The 26,839-nt window shown below is 39.0% G+C and overlaps 1 protein-coding gene across 4 annotated transcripts in view; it reads left to right on the top strand.

Annotated features, from left to right (window-relative positions):
• XRCC5 (X-ray repair cross complementing 5) overlaps positions 1–26,839 on the top strand; it is a 77,179-nt gene that overhangs the window by 23,093 nt on the left and 27,247 nt on the right. For 2 of the 4 annotated variants that reach the window (XM_087712430.1, XM_087712433.1), the window contains exons 11-16: positions 96–233; positions 2,227–2,317; positions 4,423–4,556; positions 7,675–7,871; positions 9,495–9,588; positions 18,413–18,482. In XM_087712430.1, coding sequence (XP_087568556.1) covers positions 96–233; positions 2,227–2,317; positions 4,423–4,556; positions 7,675–7,871; positions 9,495–9,588; positions 18,413–18,482 — 724 coding nt within the window. The remainder of the gene's footprint in view (positions 1–95; positions 234–2,226; positions 2,318–4,422; positions 4,557–7,674; positions 7,872–9,494; positions 9,589–18,412; positions 18,483–26,839) is intronic. The other 2 variants (XM_087712442.1, XM_087712449.1) reach the window with 1 other exon arrangement.

Below are 26,839 nucleotides of genomic sequence, written 5' to 3' on the forward strand. Positions count from 1 at the left end.
TGAAATGTGTCTTCATTTCTTTGATTCTTCATTAATATTCCAATTGCTAAGTTCTAATGACATTAGAAATAACTGAGGGTTGTTTTTTTTTACAGGCTGCTGCAGTTGCACTTTCTGCCCTAATTAATGCTTTAAATGAGTTGGACATGGTGGCTATAGTACGGTATGTTTATGATCGGAGATCGCACCCACAGGTTGGAGCAGCCTTTCCACTAATCAAGAATGAATATGAGGTAATATTAATGACTGAAGAGTGTAGGAATATAATTCAGAGCAATAATGTTTATGAAGATTTCCTCCATTCTATTCAATCGCCTATCATTAGAGCAGAGAAAAAGAACACTAAATAGGATAAATCGCAGAAAGAATGGAGAATTTCAGATTAATATTTTCAAAAGATTTTAGACCTCATATTGTTCTAATAGTAGGGCTTTTCATTTTGAATCTGGATCAATTTTCAGAGGAGTTTTTAAAAAGTCTTTATGCAGTTGCTGTGTCACTGAAATAAATTCTGCATCACTGTGAGGTTTGTGTTACACATAATATTTGTCATTAAAGAATAACAGAGTTCGTTTTAGGGTTGCTTTTTCATTAGAACAACATGTGAACCCACCTTTATGGCTTGACATTATGTATGACTCAGGCCATTATGACTCAGTCAGCAAACCATTATGATTCATACAAGAAGCCATTTTTGTATCCTATTATACTGTTCAGTGGGTAAGTCCAGCAAAAATATTTGTACTGCTGTGTCATCTCTGCAGCATTTACATTTAACAATGGGGGACGTACTAAGAGTTGGTTAGAATAAATCGGAAGTACATAAAATAGCAATTTTATTTTATTTTACTTTATTTATTTATAGCTCAAGACCAGTCATAAAAGTAAAGTACAGCAAACATAAGAATAAAAGAAATAAAATAAGGCATAACACATGAACAATTAATAAATAGAAAGATGCACCAGGTGGTGTCTAAAAGCCAAGACCGTCAAATAAGAATTTTGTAACCTTTTAAAACGATTTCTGAGATTTGAACATATAGAAGGAAAGCCATAATCAGAAGCAGTTAAATTAGTATTAATTAAGGCTGAGTTTCAATGATTATTGGCTATGTACGGAAATGAGTATTATAATAGCACATGCAATGCAGAATCAATCAAGTACAGCGTTTGTGTGGAAGGTTAGTCTATCAGTTGTCATCCTAAAGGATAGTGCCCCAATTCTTGTTAAAGTAAAATTGTCTGTAGGAGCAATTTAGGAGGCAGAGGCAATTATACTCTAGAAAAGCTAAGGAACACAGCTTCTGTCAGTATAAATATCTAAGGCTTGGTTCATCTAGAGTAAAATTATTTAAGGTGACCACTAATGTCAAGTTCTTCTGATGCAAAGTATCAGATATGAAAGTAAATAATTTAAGATTGTATGAAGGATTGAATACAAGAAGAAAAGTCTCTGTGTATTGAGAGTAGTTGATACTGGTTATAGTCTTCCAAAAAATACAGTCCAGACCAGGATAATGATGGTGATATTTTGATTCCTGTGTTTTTTTATAAATAACACAAGATGGCAAACATACCTAATGCTCCTTCCTCTTAATTTCCTCAAATAATAACCCTTGACATGGGTTGGGCTGAGTGTGAGAGAGTGATGGCCCGGTTACCCAGCCTACCTTCCTGTACTATATTGAATGTTTTAATTACCGTATTTTTCAGACTACAAGAGGAAGAAAACAAGAAAAAACATAGGCCTCTGCGTGTCACATTTTGGCCTTCCCTGGACCCCAGAAGCACTTTGCAAGCAAAAAACAGGCCCATTTTTGGCCTCCCATATCTTCCTTGTGTCCCGTTTTTGCCAAAAACATGCCCATTTTTGGCCTGCAGAGTGCTTCTGGAGGCCAGGGAAATGCGATGCATGGAGGGTTCGGAGCCCGAAAATGGGTTTTTGGCTAAAATGAGCCATGCGGAGCACTATAGAGTGTTTCTGGGGGTCAGGGAGGGTGAAAATGTAATGTGCGAGGGTTTGAGACCCCAAAAATGGGTCCCTATTTGGTCTATAAGACACACTGAAATTTTCATCCACTTTTTTTTGGGGGGGGTGCATCTTATACTCCAAAAAATACGGTAAATAGTAATTTACATTCTATTACTTCTTCTTGTTGTTTTAAATCCACAACATGCTTTTATTCCAACTGCATTTTCTTGCCATGTTCTTCTATTTTGTTCTAGTGTTTGGCTTATGTGCAACTACCCTATATGGAAGATTTGAGGCACTACATGTTTTCCTCCTTAAAAAATAACAAAAGGTATACTCCAACAGGTGAGCTTACATTTTGAATTATGTGTCTATAATGTGTGGATCTTTCATTTTATTAGAAATCGTGGCTTCCCAATATACATGCAGATGTTTAGATTATTTTCCAGGTGTTTTTGTTTAGTTTTAAGCTTCCTCCCCAGTCTTTGGCACCGATCTTAAATGCCTAAGGATAATCAGGTTAGTTCACTATTATTCAACTCTAACATATCCTTTAGTTGCTATGAAAATTGACTCATCAAATCTAGCAAGGGGAGAGTACAGAATATACTGTTCAACAGTGTGCTTCCTGGTGTCTTTCATCTGACTGAAACTCCTTTGTTGTATTCAAGCAACAAATGATGTGTTTGTGATACAGTGCATAGTCTGAGATACATTTTTTTCCTTTGATTTGCTGGTCTGCCCTCCCTCTTCCTAAATTAAAGAATTAGTTACATTTCAAAGCAGATAGGCTCACTCGTGAACTTAAAAATAAAGGGGAATCAGAATATTTTGAAGTCTGGGACAGATTTTATGATTGGTATAAGACAAGGTGACAAGACTGGAACAAACTGTATATATATATATATATTGTAATTGGACAGAAGGATAGACAATATAGGCTAATAGTTAATAATAGGCTAATACTTAATGGTTGAGACTAGTTGTATATAATGTGAATGTATCGCCATTCATTCACATTAATAATGCGGTACTGCATTATTTTAAATGTAAAAATAATAAAAAATATATTTTTAAAAAAAGAATGTGTTACATTTCCTCTCACATTAAGATTGGGTTTAAGGTGTGTGTATATTTCTTAATAGCACCACTATGCACTGAGACATTATCAATCCTGTATTCCTTTTGTAACTGGGTTCTCTCTATCATTTAAAAGATTAAAACCATTTAAATGGTTGGTGATATTCAGAAATGCAATTCGAAGATTGTTCTGATAGAACTAGCCGTTTAAGAGTGATTATGAGATCTAAACTGTTTTTTTTTAAGTGAAAAAAAGATTGTTCCTTATCTTAAATGTAGTTGATGTAAATGACACTCCGAAAGTAAAATACTATAATGTTAAAATATATATTTAGGAATAAAAGCTGTCATATAAAAGACAGACTCCTTCCTAATGGGAGAAATGAGAGTGCTGTGATCAGAAGAATGAAGATAAATTTCTGAAGATGCTTGAGATTAAAATAATTCTTTTAATTGTATTTAAAAACAACCTATTGGGAGACACACTTGGCAGAAAAAATAGGATGAAACTAAGCAGAAAATGTGACATCTTTTAGAATTTGTGCAGAGAATCCAAGACAATGTAACTTTATAAACAGGGATGATGTCAGGAATATCTAGAAATTGCCTATTTATATTCATTGTATATAGTTCTGTGCTTCTCTTTTGTAGTTTGATGCTGCCCATTTATTATCTGTAATAGGGTTGTACTAGAACTTGGGAGGCAGAGATTCAAGTATCCACTCAATGGTCCAAATTGGATCAGTTATAATACACTCATTCTCATCCCACCAAACTCAATAGAATTTTTGCTATAGGGATAAAAATTGAAAACCAATTTTCAATTCGTATACCAATGTTTGGGAATGATACAGTCTGAATCTGTTAGGATTAGGAAGAGGGGGAGGTTGCAGTTGAGTACTGCATGAATTCCAGAAGAGTTTTCTGTACCCCCCCCAAAAAAAGAAAGAAAAAACCCACCTGATCTTTCATGATAGATTTTCTAAAACTAGGGTTCCCCTCTAGGTTTGTGGAGTTCATCTCCCAGATTTCTCCTTCTAGCTTGGCCATTGCTGAAAATTCTTGAGCTTCATACATCTGAAGGGGAGGTTGGAGAATACTGTCTTCAAAAGTGAGTCAAAGTGTAGGACCACTCTTTAGGCAAGCCGTTAAATATTATTGATGTTGCTGTGTGCTCTTTGCATTTTTAGTGTTTTGCATTTATCTTGTATCTTTATTACCGGTACTTTTACTTTTTTTATGTCTATGCTATGAAATGTTTAATATGAACTGAGATACAGACAGCACATTGAGTAAATAAATATATAAAATGGCAGGAAAAATATGTTGCATTGTATTAACTATTTCTCTATCTATATTTGGTAATCCAGAGGATCAGCTGTCTGCAGTTGACTCCCTGATTGATTCTATGTCTTTGGTTTGTGAAGATGATAGTGAAGGGACTGTGGTGGATATATTTAAACCCAGCAAATTCCCAAATCCCCTGTTTCAAAGATTGTACCAGGTAAGATATTAAAACTTTTCCTCGTTCTTCTCAGCCAGATGGGTTATGTGGCCAGTTGGGTTCATCTTGCATGAATTGATTGATTCCCTGCCCCCCAGTTTAACTTGACCAAACTCTATTGGGGTCAGCAGCTGTACAGGAATTCAACCATGGCTGTATGAATTCCCCACCTTATTACCTTCCTTACATGTCCTGTGCCCACCTCATTTAACCAAAACTATGCAGAATCCCACAGTTCTCTCATTTCCTGGGCTCCATAATGAGAGCTGAGTTTGTGAACTGCTATGTTGAAAAACCTGATATATTCAGTTAAAAACAACAACAACAATTGCCCAAGAGACCAAAAGAATGATTTGAATTTAGTGGCTGGAAAGATGGTTAGACAACTCTTTGAATAAAGGGGAGGAAATAAAGTATGTTAGTTCTCCCCCCCCCCCCCTTCCATCTGCTATGAGGGTGGGATCAGAATCATGTTTGAATCAAATAATAGCATGACATACTAAACTATCTTAATTTATGCTTACCGAAAGAGAAAATATATTGAGTTGCACAACACTCTCTGTGATACAGTAAGTGGACCATGCTGATTGGGTTTTCACAACTCACTACACTATAAAAAAACAGATCAAGATTGAGATTGATCCAGATCATTTAATTATTGAGAGAAATACATGCCGCGGAGCAGTGGAAAATGTAAAGCCGCCTGTTTTAAATAGTAGGAGTAAATAATAAACACAACCACAACAATGCTAATCTCAGCAAAGGAATTAAAATTTATAAGAACGTAAGTAATATCCTCAACCACCAAACCCATCAACACCTTCTGACCACCTTTGCATATATCAAATACCCAGGTTAATCTATAATCTAAAATAAAAGGAGAGAGGGACCCATAATTTTATTGGAACCGGTTCTTACCCAATTTAGATTAACATGCCTGTTCATAACAATATAAGCTATCATAGCATGAAACAAGCTCCTCTATGCAAGAACGAAGTACGTTCATTATTGCAGTAAAAAGCACTATTGTGTTTTATTGACTTTACAGTAAATTCTTTGTTGTGGGTCATTAAGGATTCGGTGGCATCCAGGTTTAATAAATTATTATTAATAAATACTTTCAGATTACCCCAAATTCTTTGTGGTTGGCAAATGAGCAATGTGTATTGAGAATGCTCTGTGTATTTTTGTGCAACAGGAAACATATTACAGCAATTCACATAAGCTATGTAGCATTTCCTCCTGCAGTGCTTAATCCTCCAAGTCCCAAGTTGACTAGCCTATGCATATTGCTTATTCTAGTCTCACAGGACAATATGAATGATACATGGAAAAATTAACGTTTCTGTATTGGAAGAATTGGATAGCTTCATGGGAGTTACTATAGAGAAGTTGGGGGCTTCCAAATGTGAGACACTTTAATCATTTACTATTTGCCTTATCAGGAAATATATGATAGACCTAAATTCTGATACAGCAATATTTTTTTATTATTGTATTCTAGTTTCAAACCAGTGTTTCAATATTAGTTCCACAAAAATTTAGGTAAAAGATAAATTAGTGGACCAGAGGAATGTCGTCAATATAATTTACTTGGACTTCAGTAAGGCATTTGATAAAGTAGACCATAACCTACTACTAGATAAAGAAGAAAAATGTGGGATATACAGCATCACCACCAGATGGATTCATAACTGGCTGACCAACCACACATTGTAGTCCTCAATAGAACTGCATCTACATGGAGGGAAGTATGCAGTGGAGTACCCCAAGGCTCTGTTTTAGGCCCAGTACTCTTCAACATCTTCATCAATGATTCGGATGAGGGGATATATGGGGAACTCATCAAATTTGCAGATGACACCAAGCTGGCAGGAATAGCCAACACTCCAGAAGATAGGCTTAAGATGCAGAAGGATCTTGACAACCCTAAACATTGGGCACTATCTAACAAAATGAAATTCAATGGTGAAAAAAGTAAGGTTCTACATTTAGGCAAGAAAAACAAAATGCACAGGTACAGTATAGTTGGTACCTTGCTCAATAGTAGTAACTGTGAGAGGGATCTTGGAATCCTAGTGGACAACCATTTAAATATGAGCCAGCAGTGTGCAGCAGCTGCCAAAAAAGCCAATACAGTTCTAGGCTGCATAGAATCAAAATCACGTGAAGTGTTAATACCATTTTATAATGCCTTGGTAAGGCCAAGCTTGGAATACTGCATCCAGTTTTGGCTGCCACGATGTAAAAAAGATGTGGAGACTCTAGAAAGAGTGCAGAAAAGAGCAACAAAGATGATTAGGGGACTGGAGGCTAAAACATATGAAGAACACTTTCAGGAACTGGGTATGTCTAGTTTAATGAAAAGAAGGACTAGGGGAGTCATGATAGCAGTGTTCCAATATCTCGGGGGTTGTCACAAAGAAGAGGGAGTCAAACTATTCTCCAAAGCACCTGAGGGCAGAACAAGAAGCAATGGGTGGAAACTAATCAAGGAGAGAAGCAACTTAGAACTGAGGAGAAATTTCCTGACAGTTAGAACAATTAATCAGTGGAACATCTTGCTTCCAGAAGTTGGGAATGCCCAACACTGGAAGTTTTTAAGAAGATGTTGGATAAATGGTATAGGGTTTCCTGCCTAGGCAGGCAGTTGGACTAGAAGACCTGCAAGGTCCCTTCCAACTCTGCTATTGTATTAGCTTCCTCTTGAACTTCAACAAAGAATGGAAAAGTTCTACATTCAAAGGGAAGTTGTTCCATAGTTTTATTCATTTATCAGGTCTCTACACAATTTTGGATAGTCTAATGTGAACTCATCAATGAGAGTTTGTTGATATGCTGACAATAATGACCATGAATGTTTGCAATATTTTAAACCTTTCATCACAAACCATATCATACAATGTCATCTACTTTCAGAATGTAGTCAAGGACAAGTTCATATTTGTCCTCTACAGCAATCTCATTCTGTATTCATGGAAAGGTATCTTCCATCACAACAAGAAAAGTGCAAAATATACCTGTCACAGATTGAATGAGTCATAGATAAACTGATTCATAGATAGATCCATTAATTTACTGATTTGACATTGCTTATTCTCATGTGATCTTTCATCAGTGCTTGCAACATAAAGCTTTTCATCCTGATGCACCTCTACCCCCCATTGAAAACCAACTCTTAGACATGTTGGAGACCCCCCAGAAAGTAACGGAAAAATGCCAGGCTCCCCTTCAGAAAGTAAAAGCTCTTTTTCCCTTGAAGGAGGAAAGCAAAATAAAAGAGCAGAAGACAGCTCAGTCCATCTTCAAAGACAAGTGAGTTAACAGTACTGCAAAAATAGTTCTTTAGCTGTTTGTCATCTTTCCTCTCCTTTGGTACTTCTTTCTATAGGGGGTACATCATTGCCTCTTGGATGGCTGGTCTGGCTGCAAGTATTTGTTCAATAACATGGTATCTGAAGACGCTCTTAATGTTCTAATTGTATGTAAAGCTAGCTTCTATCTTTTGCATCCTTAAAGACTTGATGTCAGCTAGAGCTCTTTCTGGACTTGGGTAGTCAATAGTTGGATGAGGGACCACCAAGAATTTTAGGTCTAGGCTGGTCTGGAAAATAAAGACGCAAAAAAGTTTCCTGAATGTTTTGGAATGGCAAATCCTTTATTTGTCCTACAAATATGCATTTTAGTTCTCTGGAGTATGTCTGGAAGCTTATAGATCTCCAGCAATGGTCAAGCCTTTTTAGAATTTTCCAATAGCATCATGGGATACAGCTTTTCCTACAAACAAATAATAGCACCCCGAATAAGCATCTTAACGTTTGTTTATGACTTAATGCACTTTTTTGGGAAAAATTCACCCGCCCACCTAAACATAGGAAAGAAATATTCTTACCCCAGCTTTGGAAAGATATCCATCTCTGCTCCAGAAAGATCCAGATGCTAATGTGTAAGGGACAGTCATGAAACTTTTCCTGGGCTAAATTGGACTTGCTCTTTTTAATGAGTTTATAGGGTAATTTTCTACACAGTACTTCAGGGGATTTAGCCCAGTCATACAAGAATAATGAAGGATCAACATATTCTGGAGACATGGAATTTTTTTCCTCACAGGAAAGGAAAATCTGGCATGAAAAGGTTGCCTTCCATCTGCATATCCTGTACTAGAAAAAAAATAGGGGACTAAGCCACAAGCAGGCCTTTTGTCATAATGTGTACATAATGTTCATTTCTTCTGTCTAATGGAGAGAAGCTACAGATAATGACATTAAAATTGCATCTTGCTAAACCCTAAGGCTTGTTTTTGGGAAGCCGATTTGGATGTTCTTGAAGGTCATCCAGCGGAAGAGCATATTTAATTGGGAGTTTTTCTCATAAGTACTGACAACTGCAAACTGATATTTAATAAGCTCTTAGGTATACTAATCTGAAAGATGGTTTAGAAGACATTCTGGGTTTCTGTGTACAGAAGTATTTAGTAGCTATCAGTTTGAAGATGGGAACTAGCAAATTATATTAGAAGGATAAATAGATTTTTCCTCTTAAATATAAAATTCCCATTATCACTAATGTCAATTTAAACATTAAAAAAGAATTTGATGTGATTGCAAAGTACTATTAAAGTATTCACATATATACACATGTCAAGAGGAGGATATATTAGTAAAATACAGAGACAATAATATTTGATTTTCCGGTATTCAGAAAAAGCATTCTGTAGCTGGTAGTGTAGTTCGGGTAGATATCTCATCATTCAGATATCAGATTTGATTCCTTATTTTTCTGAATAAGTTCTGAAACAAAGTATAATTTGGAAGGAGCTTGAAGGACACTTGAATGCCTAATACGTATCTTCTAAAACTATTCTCACAGTATATGTGATTACTAGATTATTTATCTTGAGAAGAATTTCTTCAGATTGATGGCCTTATCTTGTTCCAGTAATGAAGATGGCCCCAATGCTAAAAAGGCAAAAACAGAAGAGGGTGAAGCCTGTTTCAGGATTGCAAGCCTCTCTGAAGGCAATGTGATTACAGTAAGTATTCTTGGCAAAGATTCTGCCATAGAAGAGGTTGGATTGGCTACTGTGTTAAAGGTATCCTTTCTTGATGAGGCAAGTAAGTACCACGAACTGGATGATTGGCCTATTTTTAGGCCATACCCGATGACCTGTTTGGTCATTTTTTCCATGCGTGGAAAGTGTGATGATTGAAAGAGTGTTATAGATTATTAGCCTGCAATTGGGTATAGTCAAGAGCCTATGAATGGTTTCCTCATAATGTGCCTTGTGAACACACACTTTATTTCAAATACAAATAGATTTAGTGATTAACAAAGCATGCAAACTACATCCTATTCTTTGAAGCCATGATCTCTCTTTAAGTATACGTTCTCTTTTTAAAAAAAGATTTAAATGGCATATGGATTTAGAGCCATTAGTTGTATGCTTCCTCAGCAGAAAGATGCACAGTGTAGAGTTGGGATTGTGGCAAATGCTGTTCAGTATAAGGAAATGCAAAGAGATGCATGTTGTCTCTGAAGACCCAATTACATGCATGGATCTTAACATACATGTTAATGGTTATAAGTATTGATGATTCTGCATCACATCCCGAATCACAGACAAGTGCCTTAAATACTTGAAGAAATAATGAAAGATGTTTGTGAGTTTTCCTAATGCATCTGTTTGCTCCTTGTATAATACACAATTCTGGGCTTGATTGGCATTTCTTCTTCTTTTTCTCCTCTTCCTCCTCCTCCTCCTCCTCCTCCTCCGCTTCCACTTCATCACTTTTGGTCCTTCAGACTGCTTGGACAAGTCCCTGCAGTTTTCTTGGCAAGGTTGACATGAGGGTCCTTGGTGCTCTCTTGGGCTTGCTTGTTTTCTTGCAGACATTTCGTTACCCAAGTTAGGTAGCATCATCAGTGCTAGTAAGAAGTGCTGTTTGCTGTCAGTTTTATATTCTAGTGCATTGATGGTGAATGTTTTTTGGCTCGTGTGCCAAAAGCGGGAGGAGTGCAGGGGGGCTCGTGCATGGGTGTGCCACACCCATAATGCTATGTGCACGACCAGCGCTCCCCCCCATTTTTGGTGTTTTTTTTCACCCTCCGAGGTTCCAGAGGCTTTATAAGAGCCTGGGGAGGATGAAAACAGCACGAAAAATGGCCCTATGGGCAAACCAGAAGTTCAGGAATGGACTTCCAGTTTGTCCTTAGGGCCGTTTTTCATCCTCTGGGTCCTTCAGGGAAGCCTCCTGAAGGTCCCTGAAGGCTCCGGAAGACAAAAAACGGCCGTACTGACAAACCAGAAGTGATTTCCGGTTTGCTCGTAGGGTCGTTTTTTGCCCTCCAGAGCCTTCAGGGAAGCCACCTGAAGACCCCTGAAGGCTCTGGAGGGCTAAAGCCAGCCCCATGAGCAAACTGGAAGTGCATTTCTGAATTTTGGGTTTGCCCATAGGGCCAGTTTTTCGCGCTCTGGAGGCTTCAAGGAGGCCCCCGGAGGGGGAAAAAGGCCGAATACACGCTGGCCAGTTGACAGGGCAAGCCTCCCATGCCCTGACAAATGGCTTCCACGCATGCCCATCACGGTTCTAGTGGCTTGCTTGGGAGTGTTTGTGGGAGTGGTCTTAGAGATTCTTTGAGTCGGCTGTTTGCTGTTGGTTTCCTTGGCAGTTTCTTGATTGAGGTATATTGATTGTTGATCTGATGTTAACCTTGGAGTTAATATATGCTGATTTGGGTGCTGATTTCTGGTGGAGTGCAAAAAGAGCCAACCACTCTGCACCAGCAGTCAGCACCCAGATCAGCATATATTAACTCCAAGGTTAACATCAAACCAACAATCAAGTAAGCAATACCCCAATCAAGAAACTGCCAAAGAAGCGGGACTTCCTGGGAGGGGCTTACTGATGGAAGCAGCTTAACATAGCTGCTCCCGAATTCCTGGTCGCATTATCTGTTAGACGATCATCTATCAGACGTCTGGCAGGTTGTTTACCTTACTCTTCGGGCAAAGAAGAGAAGGTGAGCGGGTTCTGCTGAGCAAGTGCCTTCTGATTTTTGCAGTTTGTTTGTCTGCGAGGAGAGGGGGGCCAGCTAAGGGCAGAACTGCCTCCGTGCCGGGGAATTCCAGCTGCCTTTGCAGCACGAAGTAAGCTCTTTCTTTCTCAGAACAAGGCTTGATTTATTTGATTTCAACACGAGCAGGACTGGTATGCGAGAACTTTAATTGTTTATTCAAATCTTAGCTTCATTTTTACGAGACCTTCTTCCGTTAACCTAGCTAATAAAGAGACACTTAAAATGGCGATGAGCACGCTGAACTGCCTCGTAACAATGTTTATCTTTTGAAACTTTTTGTAAAGCTCTACGGAGCTTTAAAATCTCAAAGGAAAGGGGTGATTTATTACCTCGTTCCACAGCTGTATAGCTGGCCAGTAGAGTTTTACTAATTGCTTGAAGATAAAACTTGGAATGGCCTCAAAACCAAATCTTAATTTGAAGATGCCTTCTTCGGCCCCCAGAAGCGCTGGCACATCGCCCATACCTGGCACAAAGTTGCAGCCTCCGCTCTCTACGCCCCCTACTGGTGATCTACTAACAAAAGAATTTTTTCTCAAGGAACTGAATGAGGCTTTTAACACTCAGACAATTAAGGTGGAAGACAAACTTAAAGATCTTAAAGAGGAGATAAAAGAACTTAAAGAGGAGTTGTCTGATAAAATTGATACCCGGGTCTCTAAAATCAGAGATGATATGCTGGGGATTGTAAATGTATTGACAGAACATGTTTCCGGAATTGAAGATAGTCTAGATGATCTTAATGAAGCCAATATTAATTTGACATCAAAAACAGAGGTGGTGCAACAAAAAGTTGAAAATGCTGAAAAAGAAATTATTATGATATAGTACAGACAAATGGAGCTGGCATTAAGAGTAAGGGGGTTGCATGAAGATAAGCAGGAAAACCTGAAACAAATTTTTTCAGAAGCCTTTGATAGTCTGTTGGGAAGACCGGGGGCTAATTTTGACTGGCAAATTGATAAAGTTTATCGCGTTAATTCTTGGCTGGCAAAGCAGAAGCAGCTCCCTCAAGACATTGTTATATATTTTAGCACAAGAGAGCTCAGAAATACGATATTACAAGAGTCTTATAAAACTAAGCTCCAAATTGGGGGTCAGGATTTGACTGTTTTGAAAGAGATACCACCTCAAATGTTAAGAGCCAGGAAAGATAATGCTTTTTTAGTTGAAGAGCTTAGAAATCGTCAGATACAGTACAGATGGGACGCACTATTTGGCATTATACTCACATTTGATAGGCAAAGATACCGTCTCAACTTAGTATGGAAAGCTCGAGATTTTTACCACAATATTTTGAAGGCTGGACATCCTGCACCATCTGGACCCAGAGAAAGACCACAAGAAAGACAAGATAGACAGCAAACCACACAACTACCAGATAAGATGGATCATCTCTCTCTCCTAGAAGCGCAAGGAGCTATGGAACAAAGACCAAGCCGTATGATTACCAGACGAATGGAGCAACAAGCCAAAATGCAACAACTCCAACAATCACCTGCTATCGGTCAAGAAGCTACAGTAACCAGTCCAGAAGCAGTGGGAGGAGCCAGGCCAAAGGTTAAAAAGGCTATGCAGGAGGCTCTAAAAAAGCTTCAGGAAACCAAAAATGACAATTAAGCTTCTAACATGGAATGTCAATGGATTGAATTCTCCACAGAAGAGAAAGAAAATATTTCACTATCTTAAACAGTTCAAGAATGATATAATTTGTTTGCAAGAAACTCATATTAAATCAACCGATCAAAAATATTTGATTAACCCAAGACTTGGTCAACATTTTGTAGCTTCTGCTATGGAAAAGAAAAATGGTATAGTTATATACTTAAGAAAAGATATGAAAGCTGAATTAATTGAAGCAGATCCCCATGGAAGATACATCGCGTTAGATTTGATCTTAGAAGGGAAAAAGACATTGATTTTGGGAATTTATGCTCCTAATCAACAACAAGATGGATTCTATAGAAATCTTCATGCTAAATTAGTACAGTGGGATTATAGGTCTTGCATACTATTGGGTGACTGGAATGGTGTTATAGATACTAAGAGAGATAAGAAAGTTTCTCGCCCAAACACTCAGATGCGAGCAAAGTTACCTAAATCCTTTTTCGATATGATGGATGACTTTGAACTGAGAGATATCTGGTGAGAAAGAAATGCAGAAGAATATGACTTTACCTTCTTTTCTGATAGGCATCAATCCTTTTCTAGGATTGATTTTATATTAATCACTAATGATTTGCTTTCCAGGGTGAAGAAGACAAAGATTGCGGCTAGAGTTTTTTTCGGATCATAACCCAGTTTGGATGGAATTGGGAGGGGTGGTACAGGCAAGAAGGTCTTGGAGATTGAATGAAAACTTATTTAGATATGAAAAGTATATCAATGATTGTAAAAAATTGCTAACAGAATACTTTGTTTTTAATATGAATAAGGGTACACCTATGGAATTCGTATGGGATGCAAGTAAAGCGTATATGAGAGGAGTGTTGATAAATATAAATAAATCACATAGACATAAACAAGGGGTAAAACGAACAGAATTGGAAGATGAAATTAGGAGGAAAGAGCTGGAGTTAACAGTGAACCCAGGGGATACAAAGGTTAAGGAAGCAATTACTATATTAAAGGCTCAATTTAATATGTTGATTTCTGATCAGGTAGCTACTAGTTTGTCATACGCAAAACACAATACTTTCTGCAACGCAAATAAACCTGGTAGATGGTTAGCTTATCAGATTAGGAAAAAATGGAATTCTCGAAATATATCTAAACTGATCTATAGAGGGAAGGAGGTGTTCCAACAGGATGAGATTGAAAAGGCATTCCGGGAATTTTTTACAGAGTTGTATAAGGGGGATAAAATTAACGGTCTAGAAATAGAGAGATATTTAGATAAAGAGAAAATACCCTTAGTTAAAGAAGAGCACAGGCAAAAATTGAATCAACCAATAACCTCGGGGAAAATTTTACAGGTAATTAAGCAGTTAAAGGCAGGGAAGGCACCAGGCACAGATGGCTTGACAGCGGCTTACTATAAAAATCTACAGTTAGAAATGGTAGGCCTGGGGATAAAGATCATATTCTGTCCCCACCCGAATGATGAATGAATGTTGAGTACTATTTTTACTCATGTATTGTTTCACGTTTACTGTTTTGTACCCCCTTCCCTATATTTTGTAAGCCGCCCTGAGTCCCCTCAGGGAAAAGGGCGGCCTATAAATAATAATAAAACTAAACTAAACTAAACTAGAACCTCTTAGAGAATTATTTAATAAGATTCAAACGGAAGGTAAGGAGCCACCATCTTGGAAGACAGCTTTTATATCTCTGATACCCAAAGAAGATCAAGATATTACTCAACCAAAAAACTATAGACCTATCTCATTACTTAATGTAGATTATAAAATCTTTACTAAAATACTAGCAAACAGGTTAATGTTGGTTATTCAACAATTGATACACACTGACCAAACAGGTTTTATTCAAGGGAGACAAATGAAAAGTAATGTAAGATTAATTATTAATGCATTAGAATATTTGGGAAAGAACAATCAAATTCCTGCTGCGTTCATATTTCTGGATGCTGAGAAAGCCTTTGATCGAGTTAATTGGCAATTCCTGTTGAAGACATTGCAAAAAATGCAAATAGGAGAAAGTTTTTTACAATCAATTAAAGCAATATATCAACAGCAAACGGCTCAAATCATAGTCAATGGAAGTTTAACAGACTCTTTTCAAATTGGAAAAGGTACAAGACAGGGCTGTCCCTTGTCCCCACTATTGTTTATTATAACTTTGGAAGTATTGTTGAATAAAATACGGGGCTTGGATGGTCTAAAAGGAATTAAGATTAGGCAGCAAGAATACAGAGTGCGTGCTTTTGCAGATGATCTGGTTATAATATTGGATCAACCGCAGGAATCTGGTATGATCCTAATGAATACGATTAATCAATATGGTCAAGTGTCTGGTTTTAAAATACATTTAGGGAAAACAAAAATATTAGCCATAAATATGAATACTAAACAAAAGGAAGAACTAGGAGGAATGTTAGGATGTGAGATAGTCAAAAAGGTCAAATATCTCGGATTGAATATCTTAATCTCAAATGGGAAATTATATAAGTATAATTATGAACCACTCTGGCATAGTATACAGATAGAGATGAAAAAATGGGATAAGTTGCACTTATCTTTGTTAGGAAGAATAGTGGCAGTGAAAATGAATATCTTACCAAAAAATTTATTTCTTTTCCAAATGTTACCTATACTTAAAAAAGATGCGAATCTTTTAGAATGGCAGAAGGGTATCAATAAATTTGTATGGGCAGGAAAGAAGCCGAGTAAAGCTGAAAATAATGCAAGATGTACGTGAGAGGGGAGGTTTGAAACTACCCAATCTAAAACTATATTATGATGCAGTGGTATTATCCGTAATCAGTGATTGGATCGATTTAACCAATGATAGGATACTGAATATTGAGGGACATGACTTGGTATATGGTTGGCATGCTTACCTGTTATTTAACAAAAAATTGGACAAAAATTTTAAAAGTCATATTTTAAGAAATGCTTTATTGCGGGTCTGGAAAAAATATCAACATAAACTAAATGACAAGATACCCATGAGGGCAATTCCTAGACGTGCAATTGAAAATATGAATATAGCACAAATACAGATAGAATTACTTACAGACAGCTTCTCACCCTGGAAAGGGGGGTACTACAACTAAAATCCTTAGAGGTATTAAAAGAGGAGAAGGCAGTTCAAACATGGTTCCAGTATGGGCAATTACAGGCCAGGTGGAAAATAGATCAAAAAATTGGTTTTATCCAAGTTGAGGATAATCTATTTAAACAAATAAGAGATCAAAGCTTAATGCATATAAAGAGGATATGTAATGTATTAATACAGATGGATTTGGAAACAGAATTAAAGACTGCATGATAAAGTGGGCTCAAAATATTGAAGAACCAATAATGTTGGATACGTGGGAAAGAATCTGGGTAAGAAATGTGAAATTCACACAAGCCCAAAACCTGAGAGAAAATTTCTATAAGATGTTCTATAGATGGCATTTAGATCCTAAAAAATTGGCCTCGATGTATTCGAATTTACAACCCAAATGTTGGAGATGTGGTTCTCTTGATGCTACATATTTTCATATATGGTGGACTTGCCAAAAGGTTAAGGCATTTTGGATAAAAATATGGTGGATTATACAAAATATTCTTAAGAAAAGGATAAAATTTACTCCTCAGTTATTTTTGTTAGGTATAATTACTGATTGTACAGTGGTAGAGGTTAATCTGATTTTGCATTTAATAACGGCAGCAAGACTGTTGGTGGCGCAATACTGGAAGAAGGAAGATTTGCCTTCAATCCAAGGATGGACACTGAAAGTCACAAATTTAGCTGAGATGGCGAAAATATCTGCATATCTTAAAGACCATTCAAATGAGAAATACAAACAAGACTGGAAAAAATGGATCGATTATATACAAAATAAATATGGAACTAAGAAATTCCAGATAGCCTATGCTTAGGACTAGGAATGATTTGAACTGTTTAAAGTTAATTTAGCAAGGAGGAGCTAAGTTCAATGTAAAGAGGTTTTTAATTTCTTACTTTTATTTTTTATCAATATATCTTAGACTGTGGTTGTTAAATATCTATACCGTGTACGGGTTCTGGGAAGTCGGGGGGGGGGTAGGTTGTGGGGGGGAGGGGGGGAACTATTCCAGGTTTGATTTTAAAGTAGTATGATTGCACATGTATATTGTCTTCTCTTACAACATGATATTTTCTATGTAACAATATACATGTGATTATATGTTATGGAAATGAAAATAAAAATATTCTTCTCAAAAAAAAGAAACTGCCAAAGAAGCCAACAGCAAATATTCTATTTGATGATGGTCTGATGCTGCTTACTTGATTGTTGGTCTCATGTTACCATATCTAAGACCACCCCCACCAATACTGACAGGCAAGCCCCTAGAATATAAAACTGACACAAACAGCACTCCTTACTGGTGTGGATGATGTTACCTAGCTTGGGTAATGAAACATCTTCAAGAAAACAAGCAAGCTCAGAGAGCACCAAGGACACCCTCCCTTTTACAGTATTAAAAAACAAAGCAATTGTTTCCCATTTAAGAAGATTTTAAGTAGCCCTTGTTTGAAATTAGCCCTTAAGTGTAATTGGTGGAAACTATTTTTTGGTTTCTGTATCAATTCTATGTATTCAGTGAAATCCATTATTTCTTCTGACCTCTTAATTCCTATAGGAGCTACCTGTGGCTTAGCCTTTTCTTCACCTGTTATAGTTCACATTTTGGAATTTCTGAGTTTAAAGTATTCATAGAAAGCCACATGGATGTTTTTTGTTCTAATATTAGATGGCTAGGGCAGCTATTTTGTGCTTATTTGGCTGATATGTTTGACTTGTAAATAAGCTTAAGTAAGAATGAATAATTAACTTGCAATTTGGGAAAAGTTGCATATGAAAGCAACATAAATCTTTCCTGCTGTAATCTTTGAACAGTATGACAATTTCAGGTGAGGGCATCATATTCTAGGTTCATCTTACAGAGCGCTTCCTTTCAAATCCTGTTTTGACCAAGACCTTGCAGTTTATGAGTATCAAAAGACCTATTTGGGACCGTTTTGCTAGAAATGAGAAAAATCAGAGTTAAGCTTTGTATTTCATTAAAATTGGGAAGAAGGCTATGAGAGCTGAGGCCGAGGACATGACTTACTTAAGTATTTTGTAGGTTGGAAGTGTCAATCCAGCAGAAAACTTCAGCCTGCTAGTGAGGAAGAAGAATGCTGACTTCAAAGAAGGTAAATGGAAATTCATTTATTTGAATGAAAAACATTGAGAATACTGCTGGGATCCAGGTATCCTGACTCCAAAATATTGCCATTTTTAAAACCTAATCAATCAAATCCCACTACTCTCATGTGTTAAGTGATACTGAGATTTCATACAGAAATCTCTCTAAATCCAGGCTGAGTCATACTGGTTGTTCCACCTGAGTTGCTCGATGTTAATTTTTTTAATTGATTCCCTTACCTTTTTTAGCTTGAAGAAGTGAAGAAGTATTAGAAAAGTATTTAAAATATTGGAAGTACTGGGAAAAATGGGACTCTGCATATAATAAACTTATGTGATCTGTTTAGCACTATTTACTTAGAATGTAATCCTACTTTTAGTAGAATTTTCCTATAGCAAGTTTGTATACGATTGTAATCCTAAATTTCTGCAATAATATATATATATACAATGTATATTATGCTAAATTTTCTAAAATAGTAATAAATAATAAATTGATGGTTAAGTTTCAGTAAAAGCCTTTTGTAACATTCAGAACACAAGGTATATAATAAATGTTTTCTATATGTATTGCTATTCAGCATTTCTGGATAAATGTACATTATTTTTATAAAATCTAAAATGTGACTTAGCAGTTGATTAAGGACAATGTCTACATTATGCAGACATCTTTAAAAAGAGAGAGAGAGAGAGATCACCACCAATTTTAAATAAGAATTTCCTCAAATTTATACTCTGAGTTGTGTACAAATAAACTATTAAAACTTAAAAACAGTGTATAAAAAGAAGCAAGGGTGATTAAAATTCATTGTCAAAAATTAATTAAAAGGCAAGAAGTAGACTTTCCTAGCACTAACCAGCCTCATAGCTCTATGCTCCTTACTTTATAAAAGATTTACTTTTATAATAAGATTAATTAATGATAGTTTAGTTTTCTGCATAACAAAAGTGATGGCACATTCTCCAAAGCTTTTTTTTCTCCTTTTGCAATTTGTCTCTCCATCTGATCCACAAGAGTACCGTACACAAATATGGTGTACTCCTGGAAGTGCTGCTATTTTAATCAAATCAAGCAGCAGAAATGTGGTTCATTGAAACGCAGGGTTTAATGTGCACATACACAAAGGCTTGGCTAATGAAATAAATAGAGCATTAGGATGATTAGATCTGGAAGACAAGGCCATTTTTAACATGCATTTATTAAAGTAAATTCAATAATGGGAAACTGCTCAGCTGTCTCAGAAGCATTTGATGTATATGCTTGAACGCCTTGGATACCTAGCACTAATTTACCAACAATTTGCAGAATGGTTTATAATTACAAGGAAACTTCTGTCAATTGTGTTCACCTTCTCATTAAGAAAAAGAATATGGTGATATTCTTAAAGATTCCTATTCAGTAAATTAGAATTTTACGTTATAAATAGAGAAATGTAGCTTCAAATAAAATGAACTAAATACATTATGCTAACTTCCTCAACTAATGCATTTTCATTATTATCTTAAGGATGCAATTAATCATGTTGGTTTTCTCCTGATAAATGCTTTTTCCATTTTATGTGGGGAAAAAGGTGAAAAGAGTGGAAATACGTTTTTCTTTAAAAAGAAAACTCCCTAGTCCATAACTTGGGAATACATTTTACTGTGCAAAATATTTCTGTTGTACTTTTCAGACAGGGTTGTGTTCCCTCTTTTGCAGTAGCTTAGGTATGGTCTAGAGCCGTGATGGCAAACCAGTGGCACACGTGCCACAGATGACACGCAGAGCCATCAGCCCAGCTCAGCTCTGCTTTGTATGTGCACGCCCCTCTGCCGGCCAGCTGGTTTTTGGGTCTCTACCACAGATAGCAATAGCAGTTAGACTTATATACCGCTTCATAGGGCTTTCAGCCCTCTCTAAGCGGTTTACAGAGTCAGCATATCGCCCCCACAGTCTGGGTCCTCATTTTACCCACCTCGGAAGGATGGAGGGCTGAGTCAACCCTGAGCTGGTGAGATTTGAACAGCCGAAATGCAGATAACAGTCAGCTGAAGTGGCTGCAGTACAGCACTCTAACCACTGCGCCACCTCGGCTCTTTCGCTCGGGGGTCGCATAACTAGATATGTGGAGGGGTGGGGCACACGTTGGAGATGTATGCACATGCACAGAGGGGCAGGACACATGTGTGCGGGGGTCACACACACACATGTGCGGGGGTCACACACATGTGCGGGGTTAGGGCATATGTGGGGCATCATGTGCGCATGTGCAGGGTCCCACGTGCATCTGGGGGCACGTGCAGGAGTCAATGTGCACATGCACGGGGGCAAAATGCATGGCACACATGGGGGTCGTAAATGCATGCATGAGGGCGGGGCATGGAAGGGGTCATGCACATATTGCATTATGGGTGCGTGTGGACTTTCGGTGACGACAAAAAGGTTAGCCATCATTGGCCTAGTGTAAACTTTTAAGATACTTTGGCAGTTTATATATATGTGCTTACAAAATTGGCCGTGGATTTCCTAGGTCCTGACTCTGAAATGGCCCTGAAGGATAATGATAGTTGGTGGCTGGGTAATTATACCTGAATAACAGTGTCTGTTTTTATAGCCCTACAAACATATATTTGTGTTACAAAAAAACAATTACATTTCTAACTTGCAAAATGTAGAAGACAGTAAATAAGAGGATGGGAAAATATGAAAATCACAGCCTCAGACCCAACACTGAAGTGGAAGAAGGAAAGAATACATATTGCCCCGGTTTCTATAACATGTTGAACCATAAATTAAAATCCATACTTAGCCTGGCTGCGTTCTAATCTTTCTTGGTTCAAGTGAGTGGCAGGTTCTGCATATTTGACTGTCTTTTAATGGATACATTTTCCCCCTGGTGCTTTTTTGTATTATTATGATTATATGATTGCTTTTACATTGCCCATTACAGAATTGGGCAGCCTTGTAGATTTCTAAAGTAAATAAATCAGTAGTCCAGAATGTGCACTGTTGCTAAAATGTCATCAGACACAATCTGATGCTGGATTGAAAATAATACCTTGGATTTGTTTTCAGTAGCTTTAAAAACCATGGAAATAGGTTGTGGACCAAATTGAACTGGAGGTAGGTTAAGTAGTAGCAATAGATTAGCATGATGTGAAAAGCAATGATGGAGGAAAAACATGTCGGTTGGAGGATAGGCAGTGAAATAAGGTGAAGGTAAAGAATTTCTCAGATTGAAAGCCAACTTTGGTGACTATCTGAATGTGTCCATGTTGTTTTTCTGGCAATGTTCTTCTGGAGTTATTTCTTTTTGTCTTTCTTTCATTTCATAGTCTTTTTGCATCTTATTAACCAAGTTTTTTTTTTTTTTAAGATCAGCTAAGGTTAGCAAAGCAATGCTGCTTCTTGTGGCACTGGAATAAGATGACAGGCAAATTAATGCACCAAGTTCTATGGCAGCCCTGAAGATAGTATATATGTGAATTGATTTCAGGGAGAAGTATCTTAAAAATGCTAAGAAGTGGTGATAGATGAGTTGTCCTGGTCTCAGTATTTGTGAAGCTTTCTCAGCTACTATGTGGTAAGCAAAAGTTACCAATTTTTTTTTTAGAGGACAGTGTTTTAATAGTTATAGCAAATGTTTCCTAGTGCCATACATATCTGTAATTGCTGGATTTGATTTCACATGATCTACACCCACTGTGTAGGTCATGTCATTGTATCACCAACTGTGATGGAAATTGTGATCTTGGTTTGAGGGGTAGCGAGATCTTACCCCTGTCATGGTCGGACCACTATCTACTGAGGCTTGACTTTCAGAGACCAAACCCCCACTGTAGGGAGGAGGAACCGATTAGGTGGTTCCACCCCAGGCGCCTTATGGACCCTTTGGGCTTTCAGACGGAGCTTGGTGTTGTTCCTGATACCCTCGCCCGCGGTCCGGCGGAGACTCTGGTTGCTGCTTGGAATTCAGCAGCGGCAGGGGCTCTTAACCGGATTGTGCCTTTACGGCCGATCCGAGGCAGTGGATCCAGGAGGGCTCCTTGGTTTACTGAGGAACTCCAGGAGATGAAGCGCCGAAAGAGACGCCTAGAGCAACGATGGAGATCCAGTAAGTCTGAGTCAGACCGAGCGCTTTTAACATCCAGCATCAGAGCCTACCTTCGGGCAATTAGGACGACAAAAAGAACACACATTGCCTCTCTGATTGCTTCCGCTGAGTCACGCCCAGCCGCCTTGTTCAGGATAACCCGTTCCCTCCTAAATAGGAGGGATACGAGCGATCCTTTGCAAGGCAGAGCTGAGGATTACGTCCAATTCCTCGCGGATAATGTTGCTCGGCTTCGGACGGACCTGGACTCCAATTGCGCAGAGCCAACCGAGGCACCAGGGGAGAATCTGGTAGGACATCACTGGATTGATTTTCAAGCTGTTACCCCTGAGGACGTGGACAAGGCCATGGGAGCTGTAAGTGCCTCCACATGTGTACTGGACCCGTGCCCCTCCTGGCTGGTCGCTAACAGCAGGGAGGTGACATGGGGCTGGATCCAGGCGGTTGTTACCGCCTCCCTTCGGGAGGGGTTCTTTCCCCCCGCTCTAAAGGCGGCGGTGGTGAGACCCCTTCTGAAGAAGCCATCTTTGGATCCAGCCGTTTTAAACAACTATCGTCCAGTCTCCAACCTCCCCTTTGTGGGGAAGGTTGTTGCGAAAGTGGTGGCCTTTCAGCTCCGGCGGTCCTTGGAGGAAACCGATTATCTAGATCCCTTCCAGTCGGGATTTAGGCCTGGCTACAGCACGGAAACCGCTTTGGTCGCATTGATCGATGATCTCTGGAGAGCCAGGGATGGAGGTTATGCCTCCGTCCTAGTGCTCCTTGACCTCTCAGCGGCCTTCGATACCATCAACCATGGTATCCTTCTGCGACGACTGCGGGAGGTGGGGGTGGGAGGCACTGTCCTACGGTGGTTCTCTTAACTCTCGGACAGGTCGCAGTCGGTGTTGGTCGGAGGGCAGAGATCGAACCCTGGGCCCCTGAATTATGGGGTGCCGCAGGGTTCGGTCCTGTCCCCCCTCCTGTTTAATATCTACATGAAGCCACTGGGTGAGATCATTCGACAGCACGGGATAAAATACCATCAGTATGCGGACGATACGCAGCTGTATCTGTCCGCCCCGTGCCAACTCAGTGAAGCGGTTGACGTGATGTGCCAGTGCCTCGAGGCTGTTAGGGACTGGATGGGAGGGTTAACAAGCTTGTACTCAATCCGGATAAGACCGAGTGGCTGGTGTGTTTCCCTCCTACTAATTGGCCAAGTGTTCCATCTCTCAGGCCTGGGGAGGTCAAACAGTATGCCCCTCAGACAGGGTTCGCAATTTGGGAGTCCTCCTGGACCCACAGCTGACTTTTGAACACCACTTGTCGGCTGTGACCAGGGGGACATTTGCCCAGGTTCGCCTGGTGCACCAGTTGCGTCCCTACCTGAACTGGGAGACCCTCACAACAGTCACTCGCGCCCTTGTGACCTCTAGACTGGACTACTGCAACGTGCTCTACATGGGGCAGCCCTTGAAGAGCATTCGGAGACTTCAGCTTGTCCAGAATGCAGCCGCGCGAGCGATCGTGGGTGCACCTCGGTTCACCCACGTAACACCTATCCTCCGCGAGCTGCACTGGCTGCCTATTGGTCTCCAGATACGCTTCAAGGCGCTAGTCGTCACTTATAAAGCCCTTCATGGTATTGGACCTGGGTACTTGAGAGACCGCCTGCTGCCAATCACCTCCACTAGACTGATTAGATCCCACAGATTAGGCCTCCTCCGAATTCCATCCGCCGGCCAGTGTCGACTGGCGACTACCCGGAGGGGAGCCTTCTCTGTGGCTGCTCCGACCCTCTGGAACGAACTCCCCGTGGAGATTCGAACCCTCACCACCCTCCAGGCCTTCCGCATAGCCCTTAAAACCTGGCTGTTCCGACAGGCCTGGGGCTAAAGAGCTGTTGCCCCCGTCTCGAATGGTATGACTGTTGTGTGTTTTTAAATTATGCATTGTTATGTTTCATTTTAATTTTTTGTCTGTATCCCCTTCCCTGATTTGAATTGTGAGCCGCCCTGAGTCCCCTTCAGGGGAAAAGGGCGGCATATAAATACAATAAAATCAAATCAATCAAATCAAATCAAATCAGTTATGCTGACTGACAAGCTCTTCTGTATAAAAGCTCTTAATTTAAGCAGGGTTTTTCTAACATTTTTTAAACACTTTTTGGAGCTCAAAACCAGAGTCACACATCCCTAGTTTGCTGGGAGCTGCACCCCAAAATGTGTGAGACCGTAAACTTGTTTGTAAGACCCAAAGGGAGAAATTAAGAGAGGGTGGAGATAAAATTAGGCAATGTTATGGTTTTCCTACAATTGCAATGTATGACACTGAAAGTTGGACCATAAGGAAGACTGAGTGTCAAAGAATTGAGGCCTTTGAACTAAGGTGCTGGAGAAGACTCCTTCAAGTTCCTTGGACAAACAAGTCAGTCCTAGAGGAGATCAACCCTGGCTAATCTTTAGAAGGCCAGATCCTGAAGATGAAACTTAAATACTTTGGCCACCTAATGAGAAGAAAGGACTCACTGCAGAAGAGCCTACGGCTGGAAAATATTGAGAGCAAAAGAAGGAGTGGACGACAGAGAATGAGGTGGATGGATGGAGTCACTGAAGCAGTAGGCATGAGCTTAAATGGACTCCAAAGGATAATAGAGGACAGGAAGGCATGAAGGAACGTTGTCCATGGAGTCACAATGGGTTGGCCATGACTTCGCAATTAACAACAGCAAGAAGAAGAGGTAAAATGGTAGAGTGCCAACTAACTTTTAAAACCCAGATTAAGGAATCTTTTTTTCCCTCTCAAGAACTACCTGGAACTACCTACTAAGAGGATTGTACCAGAGATGAGAGGCTGAAACAAGAAATGGATGGTGCCATATTCATTTTTTATCTTTTTCGTCTCTTTTTTTTGTCTTTTCTAAAAACCATTCTCTCCTTGAGACTTGAGGCCTTTGCTTGTAGATAGCTTTGGAAATTCATCGCATGGCTACAGCTTTCTTTTTTATGGTATAATATATACAGAGCAAAGTTTCTGCATGGGGTGTTTCATCTGGCATGTTTGGAGTTAGCATATGGACCTTGAATTTCTGCAAAGAACCTACTAATCCAATTTTGGCTTTGTGGCATGAAGGATATGTCCAAAATGTATTAAAAATGCCTTCACAAGTGCATAACTAGAGGGTAATGTTAATAATTGAAAATAAGCTTCAGAGCAGTTTGCTTACCATTATTGATCATTATTATGGTGACTTTTCCAGTTGAAAAATGAGTTTGATTTAAAAAAAAGTTCTTAGTCTAAAACAGGAGGGTCAAAATGGTGGCCCATGGGACATGCATCACACGCAGGCCATGCCCACCCAACTCCACAAAGGGGAAAACGTCATGAAATGTCATTTGACGGCAAGTTGATGCCGCATATTTGACATCCATGGTCTAAAATATAGAACTTAATGTGAAGAAAATCTACCTACTGATCTTTCCAAAAAGGCTGAATTCAGCTAGGAATTGAATGGTTTGTCATTGCTTTAAGTACATTACACTGGAAGAAGATGTAAAGTGTCTACAGGTGAACCTGTCCACCATCCACTTAACAAGAAAGATAAAAGATTCTTGGACTGAGTACAGGAAGTGCTTATAAAGGGACAAGTATTAAGAAGTCTCCAAGGAGATAGAAGATTGTGAGGCAGAAGGAATAGAGAGATGGAGGAATACGACACTAAAACCCTCATATGTCATATATAAATGAACACTGACTGAAGAGAATAAGAAGACAGTGTGATAACGGAAGAGGGCTTAACACCAATAATTGAGTGAATGGCAATACTGATGAGAATTGGAGGAATAGAAATAAAGGATCAAGTTGGATGTGAAAGGAGGAGAATTCAAGAGGAGAATTGGAAGAATTTAAGACAGAGAAAGCCAAGAGTGAAAATAAAACAGATGTGTTGGAAAGGACTGTTAACAAATCCTAATTGAACAGCTCCGGGCATTAGAACAACAGGGCAACTAGAGAGATCAACATGAGGCATTAGAAGTGAATTGGCTAAGAACAGCAGTGGATTTTGGTATTCTCCTAACCCCTTAGTTAGTTGGAAGGTTGCCACCCTTAGTCTACCTTGCTGTGGAAAGTGAAGAAATGGAGCTGGTGCCAGTAGAGAATAAGTTGTCCGCTCACATGCCTGTGGTCAGCGGGGATCAATATGAGAGCACAAATGATCGCTTCTGGCTTGCCGTAGGTCCTATGTAGTGGTAGGGCAACAAAGGAAACTCTAGTAAGCTATGAAAGAT

The sequence above is a fragment of the Thamnophis sirtalis genome, unplaced genomic scaffold, assembly GCF_051295495.1.
Source record: "Thamnophis sirtalis isolate CommonGarterSnake01/CBP01778 unplaced genomic scaffold, rThaSir2_p1.2 scaffold_1, whole genome shotgun sequence".
NCBI classification, from domain to species: Eukaryota; Metazoa; Chordata; class Lepidosauria; order Squamata; family Natricidae; genus Thamnophis; species Thamnophis sirtalis.